The following is a 25473-nucleotide window of genomic DNA, read 5'->3' as shown; positions in this document are numbered from 1 at the left end:
CAACTTCAGCAAAGTCTCAGGATACAAAATTAATGTGCAAAAATCACAAGCATTCTTATACACCAATAACAGACAAACACAGAGCCAAATCATGAATGAACTTCCATTCACAATTGCTTCAAAGAGAATCAAATACCTAGGAATCCAACTTACAAGGGATGTAAAGGACCTCTTCAAGGAGAACTACAAACCACTGCTCAGTGAAATAAAAGAGGACACAAACAAATGGAAGAACATACCATGCTCATGGATAGGAAGAATCAATATCGTGAAAATGGCCATACTGCCCAAGGTAATTTATAGATTCAATGCCATCCCCATCAAGCTACCAATGAGTTTCTTCACAGAATTGGAAAAAACTGCTTTAAAGTTCATATGGAACCAAAAAAGAGCCCGCATCTCCAAGACAATCCTAAGTCAAAAGAACAAAGCTGGAGGCATCACGCTACCTGACTTCAAACTATACTACAAGGCTACAGTAACCAAAACAGCATGGTACTGGTACCAAAACAGAGATATAGACCAATGGAACAGAACAGAGTCCTCAGAAAGAATACCAAACATCTACAGCCATCTGATCTTTGACAAACCTGAGAGAAACAAGAAATGGGGAAAGGATTCCCTATTTAACAAATGGTGCTGGGAAAATTGGCTAGCCATAAGTAGAAAGCTGAAACTGGATCCTTTCCTTACTCCTTATACGAAAATTAATTCAAGATGGATTAGAGACTTAAATGTTAGACCTAATACCATAAAAATCCTAGAGGAAAACCTAGGTAGTACCATTCAGGACATAGGCATGGGCAAAGACTTCATGTCTAAAACACCAAAAGCAACGGCAACAAAAGCCAAAATTGACAAATGGGATCTAATTAAACTAAAGAGCTTCTGCACAGCAAAAGAAACTACCATCAGAGTGAACAGGCAACCTACAGAATGGGAGAACATTTTTGCAATCTACTCATCTGACAAAGGGCTAATATCCAGAACCTACAAAGAACTCCAACAAATTTACAAGAAAAAAACAAACAACCCCATCAAAAAGTGGGCAAAGGATATGAACAGACATTTCTCAAAAGAAGACATTCATACAGCCAACAGACACATGAAAAAATGCTCCTCATCACTGGCCATCAGAGAAATGCAAATCAAAACCACAATGAGATACCATCTCACACCAGTTAGAATGGCGATCATTCAAAAGTCAGGAAACAACAGGTGCTGGAGAGGATGTGGAGAAATAAGAACACTTTTACACTGTTGGTGGGATTGTAAACTAGTTCAACCATTATGGAAAACAGTATGGCCATTCCTCAAGGATCTAGAACTAGATGTACCATATGACCCAGCCATCCCATTACTGGGTATATACCCAAAGGATTATAAATTATGCTGCTATAAAGACACATGCACACGTATGTTTATTGCAGCACTATTCACAATAGCAAAGACTTGGAATCAACCCAGATGTCCATCAGTGACAGATTGGATTAAGAAAATGTGGCACATATACACCATGGAATACTATGCAGCCATAAAAAAGGATGAGTTTGTGTCCTTTGTAGGGACATGGATGCATCTGGAAACCATCATTCTTAGCAAACTATCACAAGAACAGAAAACCAAACACCGCATGTTCTCACTCATAGGTGGGAACTGAACAATGAGATCACTTGGACTCAGGAAGGGGAACATCACACACGAGGGCGTAAAAGGGGAAGGGGGGAGGGGGGAGGGATTGCACTGGGAGTTATACCTGATGTAAACGACGAGTTGATGGGTGCAGCACACCAACATGGCACAAGTATACATATGTAACAAACCTGCACGTTATGCACATGTACCCTACAACTTAAAGTATAATAATAATAAATAAATTTAAAAAAAAAAAGTACAAAAATCAGCCAGACGTGGTGGCAGGCACCTGTATTCCTAGCTACTCAGGAGGTTGAGGAAGGAGAATTGCTTGAACCCAGGAGGCAGAGGTTGCAGTGGGCCAAGATTGCTCCATTGCACTCCAGACTTGGTGACAGAGCAAGACTCTGCCTCAGAAAAAACAAAAAGAAGGATGGTTATCAGAGGCTGGGAAGGGTCATGGGTTTGGGCAGGAGAGCGGGTGGGAATAGTTAATACGTATTTTAAAAATCAGAAAGAACAAGATCTACTATTATTTGATAGTACAACAGAGTGACTATAGTCAATAATTTAATTGCATATTTAAAAATAACTAAAGGAGTATGACTGGATTGTTTGTAACACAAAAGATAAATGCTTGAGGGAATGGATACCCCATTCTCTGCGATATGATTATTATACATTGCATGCTGCATCAAAACATCTCATATATGCCATAAATATCTGCACCTACTGTGTATCTACAACAACTAAAGTTAAATAAAAAAATCAAATCTATAAAAGTAGAGAGTAGAATAGTGGCTACAAGGTGGTGCATAGTGGGGAATGGGGAAATGATGATTAAAGGGTAGAAAGTTTCAGTTAGACAGGACAGAAAGTTTTCAAAATCTATTGCATAGCATGGTTAATAATAATAACAAAGTGTTGTAAATTTCAAAATTGCTAAAACAGAAGATTTTAAATGTTATCACTACAAAAAATGTTATGTAAGGTGATAGACATGTTAATTAGTTTGATACAATCCTTCCACAATGTATACATATATCAAAACAGCACATTGTACCTGTACCTCATAAATATAAACAATTACTATTTGTCAATTAACAATAAAACTTTGAAAAAAATAAAGCATTTGTGTAATAAGTCCAATGCTGGGCATTCTCAGGTATGGTTTCTATTAATCTCTTTCCCTGTGAATGGGCTGTAATTTCCTGCTTCTTGTATGCCTTGTAATTTTTTGTAGAAAATTGGATGTTTTTAATATCATAATGTGGTAATTCAGGAAATCAGAATCTCTCCCCAACAAGGCTTGTGTTGTTGCTTGTTGAGGGCTCAGTTATCTGTCTATTTACTGACTTTTTCAAACTATTTTTGCAGACTGCTTTTTGTGTGTGGTCACTGAAGTCTCCATTCTGTTATCTCAGTGGTCAGCCAGACAGAGCCAAAAAGAAAGAAAAAAAATACTCTCCCAGTCTTTGCCAATTGGCTCTGACCTAGGCACTCCTTTAATACATAGCCAGACCACCTACAACTCTACTTTAGCTTTCACTCCTTGTTTGTTCATAGATGAAAGATTTTCCAGTGATACAAGCCTCACATCCTCTGGTCTTTTCTGAGCATGCGTCTGGCCCTGGGCATGTATGTTACATTCTAGATCCCTCAGTATATGTGAGGACCCTCCAAAGCCCTTATTCTTTATATTTTTTATTTTTTTATTTTTTTTTTTGAGACGGAGTCTTGCTCTGTTGCCCAGGCTAGAGTGCAGTGGTCTGATCTCAGACCACTGCAAGCTCCCCCTCCCGGGTTTAACGCCATTCTCCTGTCTCAGTCTCCCGAGTAGCTGGGACTACAGGCACCCGCCACCACGCCTGGCTAGTTTTTTTGTATTTTTTAGTAGAGACGGGGTTTCACCGTGTTATCCAGGATGGTCTTGATCTCCTGACCTCGTGATCCACCTGTCTCGGCCTCCCAAAGTGCTGGGATTGATTACAGGCATGAGCCACCATGCCTGGCCAATAAAGCTATTTTTAAAGAAAAATCATAGAATAGCATGCTGTCCTATAACCCAGTCTTTTTACTAAATAACATCACAAATATCTTTCCAGATAATTAAACATGATCCTTCTTCTCCATTTTTAATGAGTTGAGGGTACTGCACTTTAGGTATATAGAATAATAACCAATCAGTCTCCTGCTCATGGATATTTATTTTTACTTTTCACTATTAATACTGTGTTGAAAACTGATATGCATATATCTTTGTGTACTTATGCAATGATCTCTTTAAAGAAAATTCCTAGAAGAGAGATTCCTGAGTCAAGGGATATGTGCGTCTGACATTTGGATATGTATTATCAAACTACCCTTCAAAAAGTCAAATCACTCATATTTCCACTAATACTGTATAAACGAAGGAGCTCAATTCCTTCCTGCTCAACTGAAACTGAGGGTTTTAGGTCATTATTAATCTTTTCAACTTATTGGGTAAAATATGTTATTTTATTTATTTACTTCTTTATTTTATATTTATTTATTAGCTAAATTGAACATGCTTTCATGTTTTTATTGGCCATTTATATTTGTCTATGAACTATTTATGCCTTTTGGCTATTTTTCTGGATAATTTCTTGAACGGTGAAATTCAAACAGGTAGCTTTCCCACTCCACTCCACCTTGAGAATCACCGCAGTAGTTTAGCGTAGCTCTGAAATGTGCAAAGCTAATTTTTACAAACTCATGTTCAATTATTTAAAATAAACTTCTGATATGTAAAGAATTACAATAGCAGAACAGCTGCTATTAGATCTGCCTTCTCACAGATAACACCTATGCACTCCAGACAAAATACAAGCATTTGAAGACTGGACAGCAATCAAAAGTAGGCAGACAGCCACTTTGGAAAACAATTTGGCAGGTCCTCAAAGAGTTAAACATAGGGTTACACTTATCGTAGCAATTTTACTTCTAAGGATACACTCAAGAAAAATTAAAACACGTCCACACAAAAATAAAAACATGTGTTCACATAGTCATAGCAGCATTATTTCTAATAACCAAATTTTGAAACCACTAAATGTCCATTAACTGATTAATAAACAAACAAAATGTGTTATAAACATATGATGAAATATTATTTGTCTATAAAAAAGAATAAAGTACTGGATACATGGATGAATCTTGAAAACACGCTAACTGAAAGAAGCCGTCACAAAAGGCCACATAATGTATTATTTCATTTATATGAAATGTCCAAAGTTGACAAATTCATAGAAAAAAAGTAGATTAGTGGTTGCCAGGGACTAGGAGTGGAGTAGGGAAAAATAGGGATTGACAGTTAATGGGTACACAACTCCTTTTACAGGAAAGGAAAATGTTCTAAAATTAGAGTTTGGTAATGGTTGCACAACCCTATGAATATAGTAGAAAACACTGAGTTGCACATTTTAAATGGGTAAAATGTGTCATATACAAATGGTATCTTGATAAATTTGTTTTTTTAAAAAAGCCAGAAACTTGAGAGGAGTCAATGGTTGAAAGAAGAGAACAGGGCCGGGCGCAGTGGCTCACACCTGTAATCCCAGCACTTTGGGAGGCTGAGGCAAGCAGATGACCTGAGGTCAGGAGTTTGAGACTAGTCTGGACAACATGGCAAAACCCCGTCTCTAATAAAAACTACAAAAATTAGCTGGGCGCTGTGGCAGGCACCTATAATCCCAGCTACTTGGGAGGCTGAGGCAGGAGAATTGCTTGAACCCGGGAGGCAGAGATGGCAGTGAGCCGAGATCGCGCCACGGCACTCCAGCCTGGGTGACAGAGCTAGACTCCCTCTCAAAAAGAAAAAAAAAAAGGAACGCTGCACCTCAACTAAAAGTTTGTGAAGAGCTCTCAAACACTAAATAGAAATTTGATAAATTTGTGGAAAATGCTATAGATCATTTCTGAAGATTAGATTTTTATATATTTGATATTGAAATTATTTCACAAAATCTGGCCCTGGATAAATGATTACATTATTTAGACATACATTCATTATGCCACTTTAAGTTACAGATTACGAGAGAAACAAAAAGAAACAAGGGGCTACATTTAAGGGTAACATTTCCAGATTCAAGAAAACATGTACTTTTTAAAAGAAGCCTTGGCAAGTTTTTTTCCGAAAGAGAAAACATTGTGTGAGAAAAGCAGCTGACACCAGCTGACTTAAATTTTCAGGTCTAAATTGACACCATTAAGAGTAAGTTGGGTAAACTTATTCTAAGTTGACACCAGCAGTTACCATATCTACTTACTTGGTAAGAAGAAAAGGTAAAGAGTCTCAATAAGCGCTGCCCTTCTTCCCTTTCATCACACTAACCTGCTTTGACCCTCCAGACATATTAGTTCTCATTACTAAGAGCAGCCTGTTCCTGTTTTTAAAATTTATTACAACTGTAATTAAATAACTGAGTGTATAATTAATTATTTAACATATGTCTTATCAACAAGAAAGTAAACTCTATAAAGGCAATGTCTGCTTGGCATTCTTAAAAAAGATATGCAGAAAAAAAAAAAAAAAAAAAAAAAAGATATGCAGAGGCTGGGCATGGTGGCTCATGCCTATAATCCTAGCACTTTGGGAGGCCAAGACGGATGGATCACTTGAGCTCAGTAGTTCAAGACCAGCCTGGGCAATATGGTGAAACCCCGTCTCTACTAAAAATACAAATTAGCTGGGAGTAGTGGTGCATGCCTGTAGTCCCAGCTACTCGGGAGGCTGAGGCACAAGAATCAATTGAACCTGGGAGGCAGAGATTGTTGTGAGTTGAGACAGCGCCACTACACTCCAGCCTGGGCGACAGAGCAAGACTCTGTCTCAAAAAAAAAAAATAGACATGCAGAAAGTATTTACATACTTTTATTAAAGTCAAAATGCTCATAGCATTTATATCTTAGTGAGTAGAATTATTCCCCAATAAAGATGTATATCACCAGGCCGGATGCGGTGGCTCACGCCTGTAATCCCAGCACTTCGGGAGGCCAAGGCAGGTGGATCATGAGGTCAAGAGATCGAGATCATCCTGGCCAACATGGGGAAACCTTGCCTCTACTAAAAATACAAAAATTAGCTGGGCGTAGTGACACGCACATGTTATCTCAGCTACTTGGGAGGCTGGGGCAGGAGAATCGCTTGAATCCGGGAAGTGGAAATTGCAGTGAGCCAAGATCATGCCACTGCACTCCAGCCTGGCGACAGAGCGAGACTCCATCTCAAAAAAAAAAAAAATGCATGTCACCTTAAAAATAGTTTCCCATGTTTTAACTAATACATATTTCTAAAATAAATTGGATAACTTCAAAAAAACAACATTTTTTAAAAAGAGAAAGAAGGCTGAATTACAGGATTAGAGAATCTGGGGAAAACTAAACAAAAGAAAGGATAAAGCTATTTTTTCCCTTTTCAAAAACTGTACATTTTATTTGAAAATGTAGATTTAAAAAATGTACATTTTGAAAATGTAGATATGTAGATATGCAAAAAAGAAGAAAACTCACCTATCACCACCTATGACTAAATCAACAAACTCCAGACATAACCATTGTTAAAATTTATTATATCATGTCAGACTATTTTTCTGTTCATTTATACTGATATATACTAATAAGATCACCCTATGCATAAAGTTTGTAACTATTTTTTTCTTGTGGTCATATATTTTAAAACATTTTCATGGTATTATAAAAGTAATGATCATTTTTAATAACTATATAATAATTCATTGTAAGAATTATATTCCATAATTAAGTTAAATAATATCTTACTGTTAAGAGTTTTATATTGCTTTTCATTTGTTAAATTATAAATAATGCTCCACTAAGCATTCTTTATCTTATTATTACCTTAGGATAAATCCTAAAACTGGAATTGCTGGGTTGAAGTATATGTTTATTTCTTGGGTTTTTTATATAAAACGTCAAAATATCCTCCAGAAAGAATCAAACAAATAAATATATTTAGTATAGATACACATACACACATAAATAACACATTAAGTAACTCATAAAAATCTAAATATTAAGTAACTCATAAAAATCTAAATGATAACTGTATAAAAGGATATATGACAGGGTTAATACAAACCTTGCAAAAAGAAAAGAAATGATTGCATAAATGAATTCCAAATACTTTTGTGGAAATATACAAGGCAGAAAATGAAACAAAAAAAAATCGATAATTCAATGAATGAAAGTTAAGTGTTTGAATAGTATTTACAACTAGTTATTCTAAAAGAATCAGTCTAGAACATTAAGAGATAATATCATCACACATATGATTCATATACTGTCAACATTGTTGCCGCAGCAAAGTGGCAGACATAACCCAACAGTAATTTTTTTTTTTTTTTTTTTTTGAGATGGAGTCTCGCTCTGTCACCCAGGCTGGAGTACAGTGGCACAATCTTGGCTCACCACAAGCTCTGCCTCCCGGGTTCATGCCATTCTCCTGCCTCAGTCTCCCGAGTAGCTGGGACTACAGGCACCTGCCACCATGCCTGGCTAATTCTGCTTTTGTATTTTTAGTAGAGATGGGGTTTCACTATGTTAGCCAGGATGGTCTCAATCTCCTGACCTCGTGATCTGCCCACCTCTGCCTCCCAAAGTGCTGGGATTACAGGCGTGAGCCACCGCGCCTGACCCCCAACAGTAATTTTAAATGAAGAAGATGCTTAGAATGAGTCAGAAGAATAAATTACCTGAGATTTTTAAGAAATGTAATTTTTTCTGTTATACTATTCTCTTTTGGTATCACCTGCATTATAGTTTACTGTTTCATCTCCAAATTCAAGGTATTTTTTTTGCAGTAGAGTAAGCATTGCCCATTTCAGAACTCAAAAGGAATTATCAAGCATCTCACTAAGTCTTCCTTCAAGTGCCCTCTGAGGACAACCTGCATAAAGACAACTAGGAAACTTCCTAAAAATATCACTTCACAGAGCCTCATTCTCTGAGATTTTGATTCTCCATATTGCAAATAGTACCCAATAATGTGTATTTTTGCAATACCCAGATGATACTTATGAATGCTGAAATTTAGGTAACTTGGTTTACTGTTGTAATGATTGAACAGGGCATTACATCATGAAAGGGCATTATCCTCAGGCGAACATCCAGACAGTAAGGAATGGAAACTCAGGTAATTATTCTTGTCTCTTTCTACTTATACAGCAAGGATTTATCTCCTGAACCTGTCTATTTATTTCCATCTCCACTGCTACTTCTCTATTATTCAGGCCAACGTCATCATTTTCTTGTACTACAACAGCTCCTAATTAGCCATCCTGCCTCTAGTGTACCTCTACTCTAATCTGTCCTCTATGATGATCTTAGAGTATGCTTCCCCAAAAATGCCAAATCTAATAAGGTAACTATCTAAAATAGATCAGTGACTCATCATTGCCCATAAGATAAACTCCAAACTATTGTGGCCATACTAAACTTTTAATTTTTCTAATAAACCATGATTCTTCACCTTTGTTTATTCTATTCCTTCTCTCAAATCACTGTTCCTTTGACCTCAAAGCAGTATTTCCAACATTTGAATACTACCATGTTACTACACACCATCCATGGCTCTCTACCGACTAATGTACTCAATTTCCAACTTCACTGTTTCAGCTGTTCAAAGAAAATCTTATACTAGATGCTCAAACAGTATAACCAGAGCTGCTCTGGTTGCAGGTAGTGAGAGAGATCAGGGGCTCAACTCCCTCACCTCTCTTCTACCCCACAGCAACCCCAAAGGAGGCTCCACAAAACAGAATTAGATTTTAAAAGACTGAAATCTGGATTCTGTTGCATGGCAAACACTTTAGTCCATCTATCTTTTCTGTATTATCTCCTCATATTATGCCATGAAAATTTTACCGACACTGCACAAAAAGCACCATATTCTTTTGTACTTTGATTTGCAAGAGGTTTCTTTTGCCTGCAACTCTCTGGCCCAATGTTGTCTCCTTGGAGAACTACTAATTCTTCAAGGCTCTGCTCTCTAGTCAATGTCCCACAGGCTGAGTTAGGCTCTTCCACACCTTTGCAGTGCTTGTATAAAAACCTTCCCATATATCACTTATCATAATGCACTGTAAGTACTATAGTCTAATTCTCCACTACACTGTCAACAACTTGAGTGAAAGTCTTTATATCTTTTTCTTATTTATATCCCCAGTTTCTAGAACACTGTCTGATGAGTAGTATATATTTAATGTCTATTGAATAAAAGATAGATGCTAACATTCTAAATAAAAAGACTAGGTGCTTAATGAGATAAATCTTTAATTCAAGCTTTTAAAATTTTTAAATATTTTAATCAAAATGACAACCTAAAATTATGTTTAAATTGGCTTATTAATAAACTGTTAAGTATCTACTGTGTTGCACAAATAACAGAGAATTACTGAACTATGGGATTTTGACAATGTAAGAATGTAATACATTGTGAAAATGAGACTACATATTCTATAGATTTAGAATCATTGATAGGGAAAATCAGAGGTAAAATCTCCTTAAGTGATTAGATGGGATGATTCAACATCCTGATGCTGTAATTGAGAAAGGAGAGACCTAGCAGAAAAGAAATTAGAAAAACATACAAACAAACTTAGAGTCAATGGAAGGCAAGATCAAAGGAAGTCAAACATGAGATGGACCTTTAAGAATGAGCGGAACTGGGGCCGGGTGGAGTGGCTCACGGTTGTAATCCCAGCACTTTGGGAGGCTGAGGTGGGCGGATCACGAGGTCAGGAGATCAAGACTATCCTGGCTAACACAGTGAAACCCCGTCTCTACTAAAAATACAAAAAATTAGATGGGCGTGGTGGCCGGCGGCCATAGTCCCAGCTACTCAGGAGGCTGAGGCAGGAGAATGGCGTGAACCCTGGAGGCGGAGCTTGCGGTGAGCCGAGATCTCACCACTGCACTCCAGCCTGCGTGACAGAGCGAGACTCCATCCCCCCCCACAAAAAAAAGAATGAGTGGAACTCGCTATGGTCTAAGACAGAAATCAAAGTATTCCATGAAATGAGAAAACGAGTAGGGATGTTAGTAAGAGGCAGGAAAGGTTTGAGAGTCAATGTTCAACGTGATTTGAACACACTTAGAGAGTTGCGGGTGAAAAGACTGAATGGATTTTATGACACCAGGTTTCAAACATTTTCTAAAGCCAGGCAGAGGACTTCATATTTATGTGGTAGAAAACAAGTAACTAGAAATCTTAACAGATTAAAAGCTCTAAAAAGTCTGTCTTATTCTGCGTTAGAGGCAAATAAGCCACAGAACAATTCTATGATTTCCCAGTTAGGAACAGTATAAAACAGCCACACTTACCACATAATGCTGCTGCTTTTGGGGTACTTCAACCAACAATTCATTCAAGTACAATGGGTAAATGCTGCTGAGGTTGGCTATTTCCCTAGGTTCTAAACAGAATTTGTATGAAGGAGGGCATATTTTCTTGTGAGGAAAAATTCTTGCATGTATTCAAATATGAATCCTTGACAAAGAAAAATATGTCCTTTGGCTATTTATTTATTTATTTAGAGACAAGGTCTAATTCTTACCCAGGCTGGAGTACAGTGGCACAATTATAGCTCGCTACAGCCTCCACCTCCTGGGCTGCAGCGAGACTCCCACCTCAGTCTTCCCAGTAGCTGGGACCACAGGTATGCACCTTCATGCCTGGCTAATTTTTAAAAATTTTTTGTAGAGACAGAGTTTCACTATGTTACCCAGGCTGGTCTCAAACTCCTGGGCTCAAGCAATCCTCCCTCCTTGGACTCCAAAAGTGCTGGGATTACAGGCATGAAACACCACATCCAGTCATGTCCTCTGGTCTTAAAATGACTGCTTTTCAAATGCACTATTAATTCCTTACACAAAATATGCAATCGAGATTTCGTATGAAACATATTGACAGCAAAAAACAAAAAAAAGTTTATGAGCTAGTCAGTGAAAGGTTAGAAAGAAAGATTTAAAACTGAATTTTCCATTTTGAATGGGCATAAATTTTAATATTTTAACTACTTCATCCTTCACAATCATGCTCAAAGTAAGTATTTCCAGAAAGACAAATAGTAGAGAACGTGCCCATTCTTCAAACTTAAACAGATTTTGGTCCCATATATCTGGAATTGATTGAACCAGTATATTAAGAAGACAAATCAGAAAGATTCAACCAAATGCATCCATTGAAAATGTTTTTTAAAGATTGAGAACCATGTGTGTTGTGCATTACCACATTTATGACAGCACATCTGTGATTGCTCACCACTATAACTTACCCCAGTTTTATCACACAAGCGTAAAGTATGAAATGATCCAACAGCAAATAATTCTCCATCTGGAGCCCAGGCAACTGAAGTAATAGGATGCTCATGAGGTTGTGAATTGTACAGTGGGCGGCCGTAACTATCCCATACCTACAAAAGCAATTTTTAAAAATCTTTTATAATATCAGGGAGAAGTTTACCAAAACTAAAAGAAAAATAAATAAATAAAAATGTTTTATAACAGACACCACATAAAAACAAGTTTGTCTTCCAGCAAGGTAGTAAATAAAAATTTAGAAATCAGCACCTTATATATTAGCAATTAAATGTCTTTACTATCACACGAGGGGAAAACAAAGCTGTATTCCTTTAAGCCTAAATATTTCAAAAAGAAACTATTTTATAACACTGTCATAATTTTCAGATTTTACTAAATCTCTGAACATAAAATCTACCCACTTTAAGTCTTTTAAATATAATAGTACTTTTTGAAATGTTTACTTCTTAGCTTTGTTTTGTTTTTTGAATTTTAGAGACAGGGTCTCACTCTGTGGCCTAGGCTGGAGTACAGTAGCATGATCATAGCTCACTGCAGTCTTGATCTCCTGGGCTCAAGAGATCCTCCTGCTTTAGTCTCCCAAGTAGCAAGGATTACAGGTACATGCTGCCACACTTGGCTAATTTTTTAACTTTTGTAGAGACAGGGTCTTGTTATATTGCCTAGGCTGTTCTCCAGCTCCTGGTCTCAAGTAACCCTACTGCCTTGGCCTCTCAAAGCACTGGGATTATAGGTATGAGCTACCATACCTAGCTTGCTTACCATTTTGCCTAAATTTTTTTCTCCCTGTAAGGGCTCTACCTACTTTCTCTAAAAGTATTTATTTCAATTTAATTGTGTCTAACTCTAGTTATTAATACATTAAACCTTATTCCTCTCTACAAATTATTTTGACCTGAAATTGATCAATATTTAGTAAACCAGCAGGGTTGATTTTTAAAAACATACTGAATTGACTTAAATTGAGTCACGGTAAAATTACAGGCTATACTGATATTGTTAGTTATTAAATATCAAACTCTATAGATCAATGAGATCCTCTTTCTTTTTTTGAGAGAGAGAGGGTCTTACTTTGTTGCCCAGGCTGGAATGCAGTGGCACAATTATGGCTCACTGCAGCCTCGACCACCTGCACTCAAGTGATCCACTCAACTCAGCCTCCCAAGTAGCTGGGACCACAGATGTGCTCCACCACAACTGGCTAATTTATTTTTGTAGAGGTAGGGTCTCACTGTGTTGTCCAGGCTAATGAGATAGTCTTTTTAAAGTCCATGCTTTAAAATACCACTTAGCATTATAAAATAATTCGCTAAATTACTGGAGTATAAAGACATGGCTAAAGTAAAAAACTAAAAGAATATTCTTACATGCTAAGTACTTATAAATTTGATTCTTTCAGCCAAGTGATAAATCTAAACATTACATACCTTATATTTACAGTCTTCACCAGCAGATAAAATAAGATCATTGACTGAGTTCCAATCTACTTTTAAAATAATGCCATCATGAGCTTTCCACTGTGAGAAAAAAATAAGATATTAATTATAACTTTAAAAGCACTTAAGTTTTTTTCTATAAGAAAATATATTTTGCCTCTTTCTAATGACTCCCTTGTCATCTTCTCAAGGATTCCTATCTTCCTTTTATAGCCATTGTACAATACCAGATTTGCTTCTTTCATTTGTAATTTACACTAACGCAAGCACCTAGCACCTAAGACATCCACTATACAGCTTCAAACCTTATGAATTTCCTCAGTTGCCTGGACTCCAGATGGAAAATCACTTGCTGCTAAACTATTTCAAGATTGACATTTGTATGATAACACTGAATGAATATGTTATGCATTCCAAAAATGTCAACTGAATCCAAATCTTGCTTTCTCCTTCATACAGCAGATGCCATTACTCATATTGCCTTCATGCTTGTTTATTTATTTATTTATTGAGCAGGGTCTCACTGTCACGCAGGTTGGAGTTCAATGATGTGATCAGGGCTAACTGCAGTCTCCACCTCCCACACTCAAGCAATCCTCTTGCCTCAGCCTCCCGAGTAGCTGGGACTACAGGCACGTGTCACCACACCCAGCTAATTTTTTTTTTTTCATTTTTGGTAGAGAACTCTTGCTTTGTTGCCTAGGCTAGTCTCAAACTCCTGGGCTCAAGTAATCCTCCTGCCTTGGCCTCCCAAAGTGCTGGGATTACAGGTGTGAGCCACCATGTTCGGCCCTCCTAACCATTTTTTTAAAAAAACTTCTGCACAAACATCTTTAATACCCTCTTCATTTCATTCTGTTCATCATATTCTTCTAAGTTTCATTCACTTTATCTTCATGTGTCTGGTTTATAACTGGAGTACTCTGAGAAACTTTTGCTGTATTTACCATGTAACAAAAAGATGTTTTCCATAGATAAGTATATATTCTATGTATATAATCATTCTTTGGTATCTGTAGGGGATTGGTTCCAGTACCTCCCACTGATATGAAAATCATAAGTTCCTAATATAAAATGGCACAATATTTGCATACAACCTACGCATATCCTCCCACATACTTACAATCGTCTCTAGATTACTTACTATAGAAATAAAATGGCAATACTATGTAAATAGTTGTATTGTTGGGAATAATGACAAGAGCAAAGTCTATACATGTTCAGCACAGATGCTATCTTTTTTAATATATTTGATTCATGGTTAGTTTAATCTATCAGTGCGGAACCCATGGTTACGCTGAATGTATATACTATGCATAGACATGGGTGTTTATAAGTCATGCAGAAACTAGCAATCCAAACAGTAAACATGGATGTCTTGCTCTTAAATGTAATTCATGGGCCCATTTGGCTATTATCTAACATGTAATTAAATGCTACCATAGGCAGAATAATGAAACTAAAAAGAATTAACCTTCTTTTAAGACTATAAGTATATTTTAATGTCTGAGTCAACTGACTTCACATCAAAGGGTGGCAGATTTTAAGGGCTTTACCCTCACGCCCTGCCCAATCTATTGTTCTTATTGTATACAGTACAAAGTATTAAATGTGAGCCAAATAAACTCTAAGAATAAGCAACAATTCGTAACTTGCTATATTCAAAATATACAAAAATATACATTTTCAAAAACAAATGTTTTGATAACACATGTTAAAAAGCAATAGTTTTCACAATTAACTGCCAAATTAATCCAATGTCCTGAAATACACTACAAGGACAAATGTAACAATATATACAGCTACACATATACATCCAGATTCTTTTTTGTTTTTCTTTTTTTGAAACAGAGTCTTACTCTGTCATCCAGGCTGGAGTGCAATGACCCAATCTCGGCTCACTGCAACCTCCGCCTCCCAGGTTCAAGCTATTCTCATGTCTCAGCCTCCCAAGTAGCTGGGACTACAGGCGCCCACCACCACGCCCACCTAATTTTTATATTTTTAGTAGAGATGGGGTTTTGCCATGTTGGTCAGGTTGGTCTTGAACTCCTGACCTCAGGTGATCCACCTGCCTTGGCCTCCCAAAGTGCTGAGATTACAGGTATGAGCCACTGTGCCCAGCCACGGATTCTTAAGAGTTTCACTTTAAAGGAACAAAATAAATATTGCATATTCAAGATTTATGAATAAAATGAGATTTAAATTTTCCTCACACTGTAATTTAGGGTATCAACATATATTACAAATATTTGCATATTGTTATACATACAATAATTTTTATTTATTTCTTAATTTATTAGGCATTTTGTAAAGTTCCTTTGAACAACAAGCTCCTTGAAGGCAGAAACTATGTTCTGTTTCATTTTGACTATCTCATACCTACCACAGTGCCTGGTATATAATAGGTATGCACTACATTTTTATTCAATGAATAAATAAAAATTTCCTCACTATAAAACCAAGTTCTAGGTGTCAAGAAGGCTTTAAAGGAAATGAGGTATATGCTTCTGAACTGCATTCCACAAGCAAGAATTAATTAAGCACACTTTTTTGTGTACAATCCTAATTTGAATATGTTTTTATGCTCAAGAAGAATTGCAACTGCTTTAGTCTCCCAAAAGGAATAGATAATTTGCATGAAGTTACTAATTATACTTTAAGTCCTGTTCCTCTCTAGCTAATTTTGGCAATGGATACTTTGCTTCTCTCTGCTACCTCCTGGCCCAAAGGTTCTATTGAACCACTAAACCATATTTTACTTGACCAACGGTGATATAACCAGCTTCCTGAGTTTCATTTATACAAGCTAATGACAGGTATCTAAACAAATTCACAGGGACACCATTCCAAGATGGTTGAATAGGAACAGCTCTGGTCTGCATCTCCCAGTATGATCAACATAGAAGATGGGTGATTTCTGCATTTCCAACTGAACTCTGAAGACAGCAGTGGTTTTCCCAGCACAGTGTTTGAGTTTTGAGAATGGACAGACTGCCTCCTCAAGTGGGTCCCTGACCCCCATGTAGCCTAACTGGGAGACACCTTCCAGTAGGGGCCAACTGACACCTCACACAGGCAGATACCCTTCTGGGACGAAGCTTCCAGAGGAAGGATCAGGCAGCAATATTTGCTGTTCTGCAATATTTCCTATTCTGCAGCCTCTGCTGGTGATACTCAGGCAAACAGGGCCCGAAGTGGACCTTCAGCAAACTCCAACAGACCTGCAGCTGAGGGTCCTAACTGTTAGAAGGAAAACTAACAAACAGAATGGAACAGCATCAACATCAACAAAAAGGACATCCACACCAAAACCCCATCTGTAGGTCACCAACATCAAAGACCAAAGAGAAACCAGAGCAGAAAAGCTGAAACTTCTAAAAACCAGAGCACCCCTTCTCCTCCAAAGATTCGCAGCTCCTTGCCAGCAATGGAACAAAGCTGGACAGAGAACGACTTTGACGAGTTGACAGAAGTAGGCTTCAGAAGGTCAGTAATAACAAACTTCTCCGAGTTAAAGGAGCATGTTCTAACCCATCCCAAGGAAGCTAAAAACCTTGAAAAAAGATTAGATGAATGGCTAACTAGAATAAACAGCATAGAGAACACGTTAAATGACCTGACAGAGCTGAAAACCATGGCATGAGAACTACGTGACACATGCACAAGCTTCAGTAGCCGATTTGATCAAGTGGAACAAAGGGTATCAGTGATTGAAGATCAAATTAATGAAATAAAGTGAGAAGAGAAGTTAAGAGAAAAAAGAATAAAAAGAAACGAACAAAGCCTCCAAGATATATGGGACTATGTGAAAAGACCAAATCTCCGTTTGATTGGTGTACCTGAAAGTGATGGGGAGAATGGAACCAAGTTGGAAAACACTCTTCAGGGTATTATCCAAGAGAACTTCCCCAACCTAGCGAGGCAGGCCAACATTCAAATTCAGGAAATACAGAGAACACCACAAAGATATTCTTCAAGAAGAGCAATCCCAAGACACATAATTGTGAGATTCACCATGGTAGAAATGAAGGAAAAAAAGTTAAGGGCAGCCAGAAAGAAAGGTCGGGTTACCCACAAAGGGAATTCCATCAGACCAACAGTGGATCTCTCAGCAGAAACTCTACAAGCCAACAGAGAGTGGGGGCCACTATTCAACATTCTTAAAGAAAAGAATTTTCAACCCAGAATTTCATATCCAACCAAACTAAGCTTCATAAGTGAAGGAGAAATAAAATCCTTTACAGACAAGCAAATGCTGAGAGATTTTGTCACCACCAGGCCTCTCTTACAAGAGCTCCTGAAGGAAGCACTAAACATGGAAAGGAACAACCAGTACCAGTCACTGCAAAAACATGTCAAATTCTAAAGACCATCGATGATAGGAAGAAACTGCATCAATTAATGGGCAAAATCACCAGCTAACATCATGTCAGGATCAAATTCACACATAACAATATTAACCTTAAATGTAAATGGGCTAAATGCCCCAGTTAAAAGACATAGACTGGCAAATTGGATGAAGAGTCAAGATCTATCAGTGTGCTGTATTCAGGAGACCCATCTCACGTGCAGAGACACACATAGGATCAAAATAAAGGGATGGAGGAAGATCTACCATGCAAATGGAAAGCAAAAAAAAAGCAGGGGTTGCAACCCTAGGCTCTGATAAAACAGACTTTAAACCAACAAAGATCAAAAGAGACAAAGAAGGCCATTACATAATGGTAAAGGGATCAATTCAACAAGAAGAGCTAACTATCCTAAATATATATGCACCCAATACAGGAGCACCCAGATTCATAAAGCAAGTCCTTAGAGACCTGCAGAGAAACTTAGACTCCTACACAATAATAATGGGAGACTTTAACACCCCACTGTCAACATTAGACAGATCAACAAGACAGTAGGTTAACAAGGATATCCAGGACTTGAACTCAGCTCTGCACCAAGCGGACCTAATAGACATCTACAGAACTCTCCACCCCAAATCAACAGAATATACATTCTTCTCAGCACCACATCACACTTATTTCAAAATTGACCACATAGCAGGAAGTAAAGCACTCCTCAGCAAACGTAAAAGAACAGAAATCACAACAAACTGTCAGACCACAGTGCAATCAAATTAGAACTCAGGATTAAGAAACTCAATCAAAACCACACAACTACATGGACACTGAAAAACCTGCCCCTGAATGACTATGGCCTGCATAACAAAATGAAGGCAGAAATAAAGATGTTCTTTGAAACCAATGAGAACAAAGATACAACATACCAGAATCTCTGGGACACATTTAAAGCAGTGTGTAGAGGGAAATTTATGGCACTAAATGCCCACAAGAGAAAGCTGGAAAGATCTAAAATTGACACCCTAACATCACAATTAAAAGAACTAGAGAAGCAAGAGCAAACACATTCAAAAGCTAGCAAAAGGCAAGAAATGACTAAGATCAGAGCAGAACTGAAGGAGATAGAGACACAAAAAACCCTCCAAAAAATCAATGAATCCAGGAGCTGGTTTTTTGAAAAGATCAACAAAATTCATAGACCACTAGCAAGACTAACAAAGAAGAAAAGAGAGAAGAATCAAATAGACACAATAAAAAATGATAAAGGGGATATCGCCACTGATTTCACAGAAATACAAACTACCATCAGAGAATACTATAAACACCTCTACGCAAATAGACTAGAAAATCTAGAAGAAATGGATACACTCCTGGACACATACGCCCTCCAAAGACTAAACCAGGAAGAAGTTGAATATCTGAATAGACCAATAACAGGCTCTGAAATTGAGGCAATAATCAATAACCTACCAACCAAAAAAAGTCCAGGACCAGATGGATTCACAGCTGAATTCTACCAGAGGTACAAGGAGGAGCTGGTACGATTCCTTCTGAAACTATTCCAATCAATAGAAAAAGAGGGAACCCTCTCTAACTCATTTTATGAGGCCAGCATCATCCTGATACCAAAGTCTGGCAGAGACACAACAAAAAAAGATAATTTTAGACCAATATCCCTGATGAACATAGATGCAAAAATCTTCAATAAAATACTGGCAAACTGAATCCAGCAGCACATCAAAAAGCTTATCCACTGTGATCAAGTTGGCTTCATCCCTGGGATGCAAAGCTAGTTCAACATACTCAAATAAAGAAATGTAATCCATCACATAAACAGAACTAACAACAAAAACCACATGATTATCTCAATAGATGCAGAAAAGGCCTTTGACAAAATTCAACAGCCCTTAATAAACTAGGAACATATCTAGTTCCTAGTTTGGAACATATCTCAAAATAATAAGAGATATTTATGACAAACCCACAGCCAATATCATACTGAATAGGCAAAAACCGGAAGAGTTTGAAAACTGGCACAAGACAGGGATGCCCTCTCTCACCATTCCTATTCAACATAGTGTTGGAAGTTCTGGCCAGGGCAATCACACAAGAGAAAGAAATAAAGGGTATTCAATTACGAAAAGTAGAAGTCAAATTGTCCCTGTTTGCAGATGACACAATTGTATATTTAGAAAACCCCATCATCTCAGCCCAAAATCTCCTTAAGCTGATAACCAACTTCAGCAAAGTCTCAGGACACAAAATCAATGTGCAAAAATCACAAGCATTCCTATACACCAATGACAAACAGACAGCCAAATCATGAGTGAACTCCCATTCACAACTGCTACACAGATAATAAAATGCCTAGGAATCCAAGTTACAAGGGATGTGAGGGACCTCTTCAAGGAGAACTACAAATCACTGCTCAACAAAATAAAGGAGGACACAAACAAATGGAATAATATTCCATGCTCATGGATAGGAATAATAATATCATGAAAATGGCCATACTATCCAAGGTAATTTATAGATTCAATGCCATCCCCATCAAGCTACCAATGACTTTCTTCACAGAATTGGAAAAAACTACTTTAAAGTTCATATGAAACCAAAAAAGAGTCAGGACTGCCAAGACAATCCTAAACAAAAAGAACAAAGCTGGAGGTATCACACTACCTGACTTCAAACTATACTACAAGGCTACAGTAACCAAAACAGTCTGGTACTGGACCAAAACAGAGATATAGACCAATGGAACAGAACAGAGCCCTCAGAAATAACACCACACATTTACAACCATCTGATCTTTGACAAACCTGACAAAAACAAGCAATGGGGAAAGGATTCCCTATTTAATAAATGGTGCTAGGAAAACTGGCTAGCCATACATAGAAAGCTGAAACTGGATCCCTTCCTTACACCTTTTACAAAACTTAATTCAAGATGGATTAAAGACTTAAATATTAGACCTAAAACCATAAAAATCCTAGAAGAAAATCTAGGCAATACCATTCAGGACATAGGCATGGGCAAGGACTTCATGACTAATACACCGAAAGCAATGGCAACAAAAGCCAAAATTGACAAATGGGATCTAATTAAACTAAAGAGCTTCTGCAGAGCAAAAAGAAACTACCATCAGAGTGAACAGGCAACCTACAGAATCAATCTACGCATCTGACAAAGGGCTAACATCCAGAATCTACAAAGAACTTAAACAAATTTATAAGAAAAGAACAAACTACCCCATCAAAAAGTGGGCAAAGTATATGAACAGACACTTCTCAAAAGAAGATATTTATGCAGCCAACAGACACATGAAAAAATGCTCATCATCACTGGTCATCAGAGAAATGCAAATCAAAACCAAATGAGATACCATCTCACACACAGTTAGAATGGTGATCATTAAAAAGTCAGGAAACAGATGCTAGAGAGGATATGGAGAAATGGAAATGCTTTTACACTGTTGGTGGGACTGCAAACTAGTTCAACCATTGTGGAAGACAGTGTGGCGATTCTTCAAGGATCTAGAACTAGAAATACCATTTGACCCAGTGATCCCATTACTGGATATACACCCAAAGGATTATAAATCATGCTACTATAAAGACACATGCACATGTATGTTTACTGCAGTGCTATTCACAATAGCAAAGACTTGGAACCAATCCAAATGTCCATCAATGATGGACTGGATTAAGAAAATGTGGTACATATACACCATGGATTATTATGCAGCCATAAAAAAGGATGAGTTCATGTCATTTGCAGTGACATGGATGAAGCTGGAAACCATCATTCTCAGCAAACTATCACAAGGACAGAAAACCAAACACCGCATGTTCTCACTCATAGGTGGGATTTGAACAATGAGAACACGTGGACACAGGACGAGGAACATCACACACCAGGGCCTGTAGTAAGGTGGGGGGATGGGGAAGGGATAGCATTAGGAGAAATACCTAATGTAAATGATGAGTTAATGGATGCAGCAAACCAACATGGCACATGTATACCTATGTAACAAACCTGCACATTGTGCACATGTACCCTAGAACTTAAAGTATAATTAAAAAAAAAAAGAAAAAGAAAACCAAATTCACATAACTATAAACTAAAGGTATAAACTAAAATATTCAACTTGCCTGTTTTTGCTGTATAAATTTCATAGCAGATTTTCAGCGTAGGTAATTGGCAAGGAAGGACTTTGACTAAAAGCCATCAGATCTAGTCCTCTTTCCCAGCTTCTTCCCTTTGCCCAAATTTTTTACCTTAGGTGCCTAAGGACAGGGGCTTGTATGTTCTATTCTTGCATGTCCCTATAGTTTCTAGCAGAGTATTCTGCACACTGTAAAAATGTAAATGCATGTTGGCTGTATAAAATACATATAGCATAATCTATACAGATGTTATTAATATGGAACCTCGAAGTCATCTCTATGTCCTTATTCCCTAAAATCTACATCTACTCAACTGTTAAAACACATCTATGCCGCTGTAGCCTGTCAATGTCTGCCAACAAATCTCTTACTCAAGACCTAGTCATTCTACAATGTTTTCCTGGTCTCCTTGGTTGACTAAAAGGTAGAGATGGCATAGCAACTTATAATAGCATAATAATACAGATAATAACAGGTACTCTATATTGAGTGCTTACTGTATGCCTGGAATTGTCCTTTGTGCTTTGTAATTTAACTCATTTAATCCTCACAGCAATCCTGTTCAGCTGATATTAGTGTCACTGACTAAGAGATAAGATGGCTGACATTCAACAATATTTTATAACTTGCCTAAGGTCGTGTATAGGTAAGTAAGTGAATATTTGAACTCAAGTGGCTAACTCCAAAGCCTGTGTTCTTATTAGCAAACTATGCTGTATCATTATCAAAATGAGTTGGAATAAGGGGAAAACAAACCTTGTTGGAAATATAAAGATATTCCTTGTTCTGTAATAAAGGCTGATTAAACCATGTACTTAAAGACCAGACTGTAAAAAGACCACCCTGAAGAAAGAGACTCCTAAGCAAGTGCCCTCTAGTTTAGCAGTCAGGCAGACCCTGATAACAATTTACATATGACTGAAAAGTACCTGTAAAACTTTAGCATTTGGTTGAAGAGGTTTAATGATTAGTTGCTTGCCTGCTGTATAAAGAACTTTTTCTGAATCAGGGCCCCACGCTACTGAATACACTGGTGTTCCTGAAAGATGAAAAAAAAAAAAAAAAAAAGGCTGATAAACTTTAATTATTATGCCTTATAAAAAGAGAGATTGTTAAGAGAATGAAAAAAGTCATATGAGGTGTCATTTCATTTCTTCTCTTTTCAATGGACCTTTCAAAATAGAGTATAGTCTGATGTTGAAATGCTGACTGAGTTAATATTGACCTTTGAAAATCTACTGTGAGCAACTGACATACTATACTTTTAACTAATTAGGATCTTGCTGAGAAAATAGAGTTTTAGAAATTCCATATACAGTGCTATTGAAATACATAAGAGAAAACAAATATACTTCATTTTAATATAAAGGAATAGCAGAAAAGTCATGATTTATCATTTCCCATCATCGACAGTCATCAGTATGTATTTATTTATTGGCAGCAAATGTTTTTACATTTATTTGCAACTAGTTCAACAAATGATGTTGGTTTAAAGCAGCAGTCTTGGGGCTTGGCTGCACATTGTAATCACCTAGAGCTTTTTAAAAATTTTTATTTTTAATTTTTGTGGGTACACAGTAGATATATTTATGGGGTACATGAGATATTTTGATACAGGTATGCAATATAAAATAATTACATCATGGAAAATGGGGTATCCATCCCCTCAAGCATTTTTCCTTTGTGTTATGAACAATCCAATTATACTCTCACCCTGTTGTATTATCAAATACTAGGACTTATTCATTCATTCATTCTATTTTTGGTACCCATTAACCACCCCACCCCCCTCACAACCCCCATTACCTTTCCCAGCATCATGTTACCATCCTTCTTCTCTCTAACTCCATGGGTTCCATTGTTTTGATTTTTAGATCCCACAAATAAGTGAGAACACTCAATGTTTGTCTCTCTGTGCCTGGCTCATTTCACTCAACATAATGAATGAACTACCGTTCCATCCATGTTGTTGCAAATGATTGAATTTCATTCCTTTTTATGGCTGAATAGTACTCCACCATATATAAGTACCACATTTGCTTTATCTATTCATCTGTTGATGGACACTTAGGTTGCCTCCAAATCTTGGCATTGTGAACAGAGTTGCAACAAACACAAAAGTGTAGCTATCTCTTTAATATACTGATTTCCTTTCTTTTGGGTATGACTCAGCAATGGAGTTAGAGCCATCAGTATTAAACTGACTCAACGCATAAAGTAACTTAAATTTTACATACTAAAATACAAATGATATACTCACCTTATAAATTAATTATCATACCTGATGCTACAACAGGCAACAGAACTTCCCCTCACATGCTACTTAAGCAGCAGACTAATGGACAGAAATAACTTCATCCCAAAATAATCTAATAACCTCCAACTCATGAATTCACAAATGGCAAATTTTTTTATATCAGATTAGGAAAAGTTTTGTTATCAGCTTTGGCTTTAGCCTGAAACCTTGGCTAAAAGAAGCTCCAATATGTTATAACTTGCATAAAGTTTACTTCCAGAAGAAAAGCACAAGTTTGATTTACCTACCACTCTATAAACTACATTACACTTGATAGTGTTTTCAATTGCCAATAGGAATTTAGAGATGGGATTTTTAAAATAAATTACACTTAAGTAAAGTATTTTTTAGCTTAATTATTTTCTAGATTACCTAATGTCTTCTGGAAGACTATACTTTATGTAAGCCTAATTTTAAAAAATGACTATCATATTTATTGAAAGCATTGGTTATATGGCAGTAAATAATCTGTATTCCACTTCCCTGGCCCAGCTGTCTATTCATTAGGCAGGTGAATCAAGGTTATGTAGTTAATCTATGAAATAGTAACCCAAATATACTTACAAAACCAGCTTTTAAAAATTGTCTAGGACTCCTAAATCAGACTATTGTAGTAACTGACTTTCTGTGAATAAATGAACCAATGAATAAATGAATGAATCTTTAAGGAATTTACATTCTTAGTGGAATGAAATCTGAATTTCAGGGTTTGTGGGCAATCAATAAAATTTAATTGTTTATTTAAATGAAAAGCCCAACTGATGATACAATCAACAGGGAATAAATTTCAGTAAGAGAAATGCTTTTGTTTAAGAGGTACTCTACTTTTTTTGTGCCATTTTCTCCCTAATAAAAATATAATTCGTTTATGAACCAGTCCCAATGGTTTATAGAGGTTAGAAAGTCTAGTCTAGACCCAGTCCAAAAAAAAAAAAACCCTGAAACATGTCTTCCACAGTTCAGGTGTTATAAAATGTCTAAATCCTGTTTAGTCAATGACATCTAGGATTGTTCTGTATGAAAGGAACCCACAGAAATTCTTCCTGATGAGATGGCCAACCTCAGAAGGTACTCCTCCTTCTTCTGTACTTGATGAGTATATTTTCTGGGAATATTCTCTGGGAGTAGACAGGAGTTGACCTGTGCTTCAAAAATAAATCTCCAAATGAACGAAGTTTAACCTTAATAAACTCCCCCAAAAATAGAAGTCAAAATTTCAGATATTTCAA

General features: G+C 36.9%; 1 protein-coding gene across 9 annotated transcripts in view; it reads right to left on the bottom strand.

The window, feature by feature from the left end:
- IFT80 (intraflagellar transport 80) overlaps positions 1-25473 on the bottom strand; it is a 195425-nt gene that overhangs the window by 83734 nt on the left and 86218 nt on the right. For all 9 annotated transcript variants that reach the window (XM_009201434.3, XM_009201433.3, XM_031663619.1 and 6 more), the window contains 3 exons: positions 22878-22987; positions 13422-13511; positions 11949-12086 (listed from right to left, as the gene is read on the bottom strand). In XM_009201434.3, the coding sequence (XP_009199698.2) occupies positions 11949-12086; positions 13422-13511; positions 22878-22987 (338 nt within the window). The remainder of the gene's footprint in view (positions 1-11948; positions 12087-13421; positions 13512-22877; positions 22988-25473) is intronic.

The sequence above is a fragment of the Papio anubis genome, chromosome 2, assembly GCF_008728515.1.
Source record: "Papio anubis isolate 15944 chromosome 2, Panubis1.0, whole genome shotgun sequence".
Classification (NCBI taxonomy): domain Eukaryota; kingdom Metazoa; phylum Chordata; class Mammalia; order Primates; family Cercopithecidae; genus Papio; species Papio anubis.
Note: the sequence above shows the minus strand (reverse complement) of the source record. Positions and strands in the feature narration are given on the sequence as shown.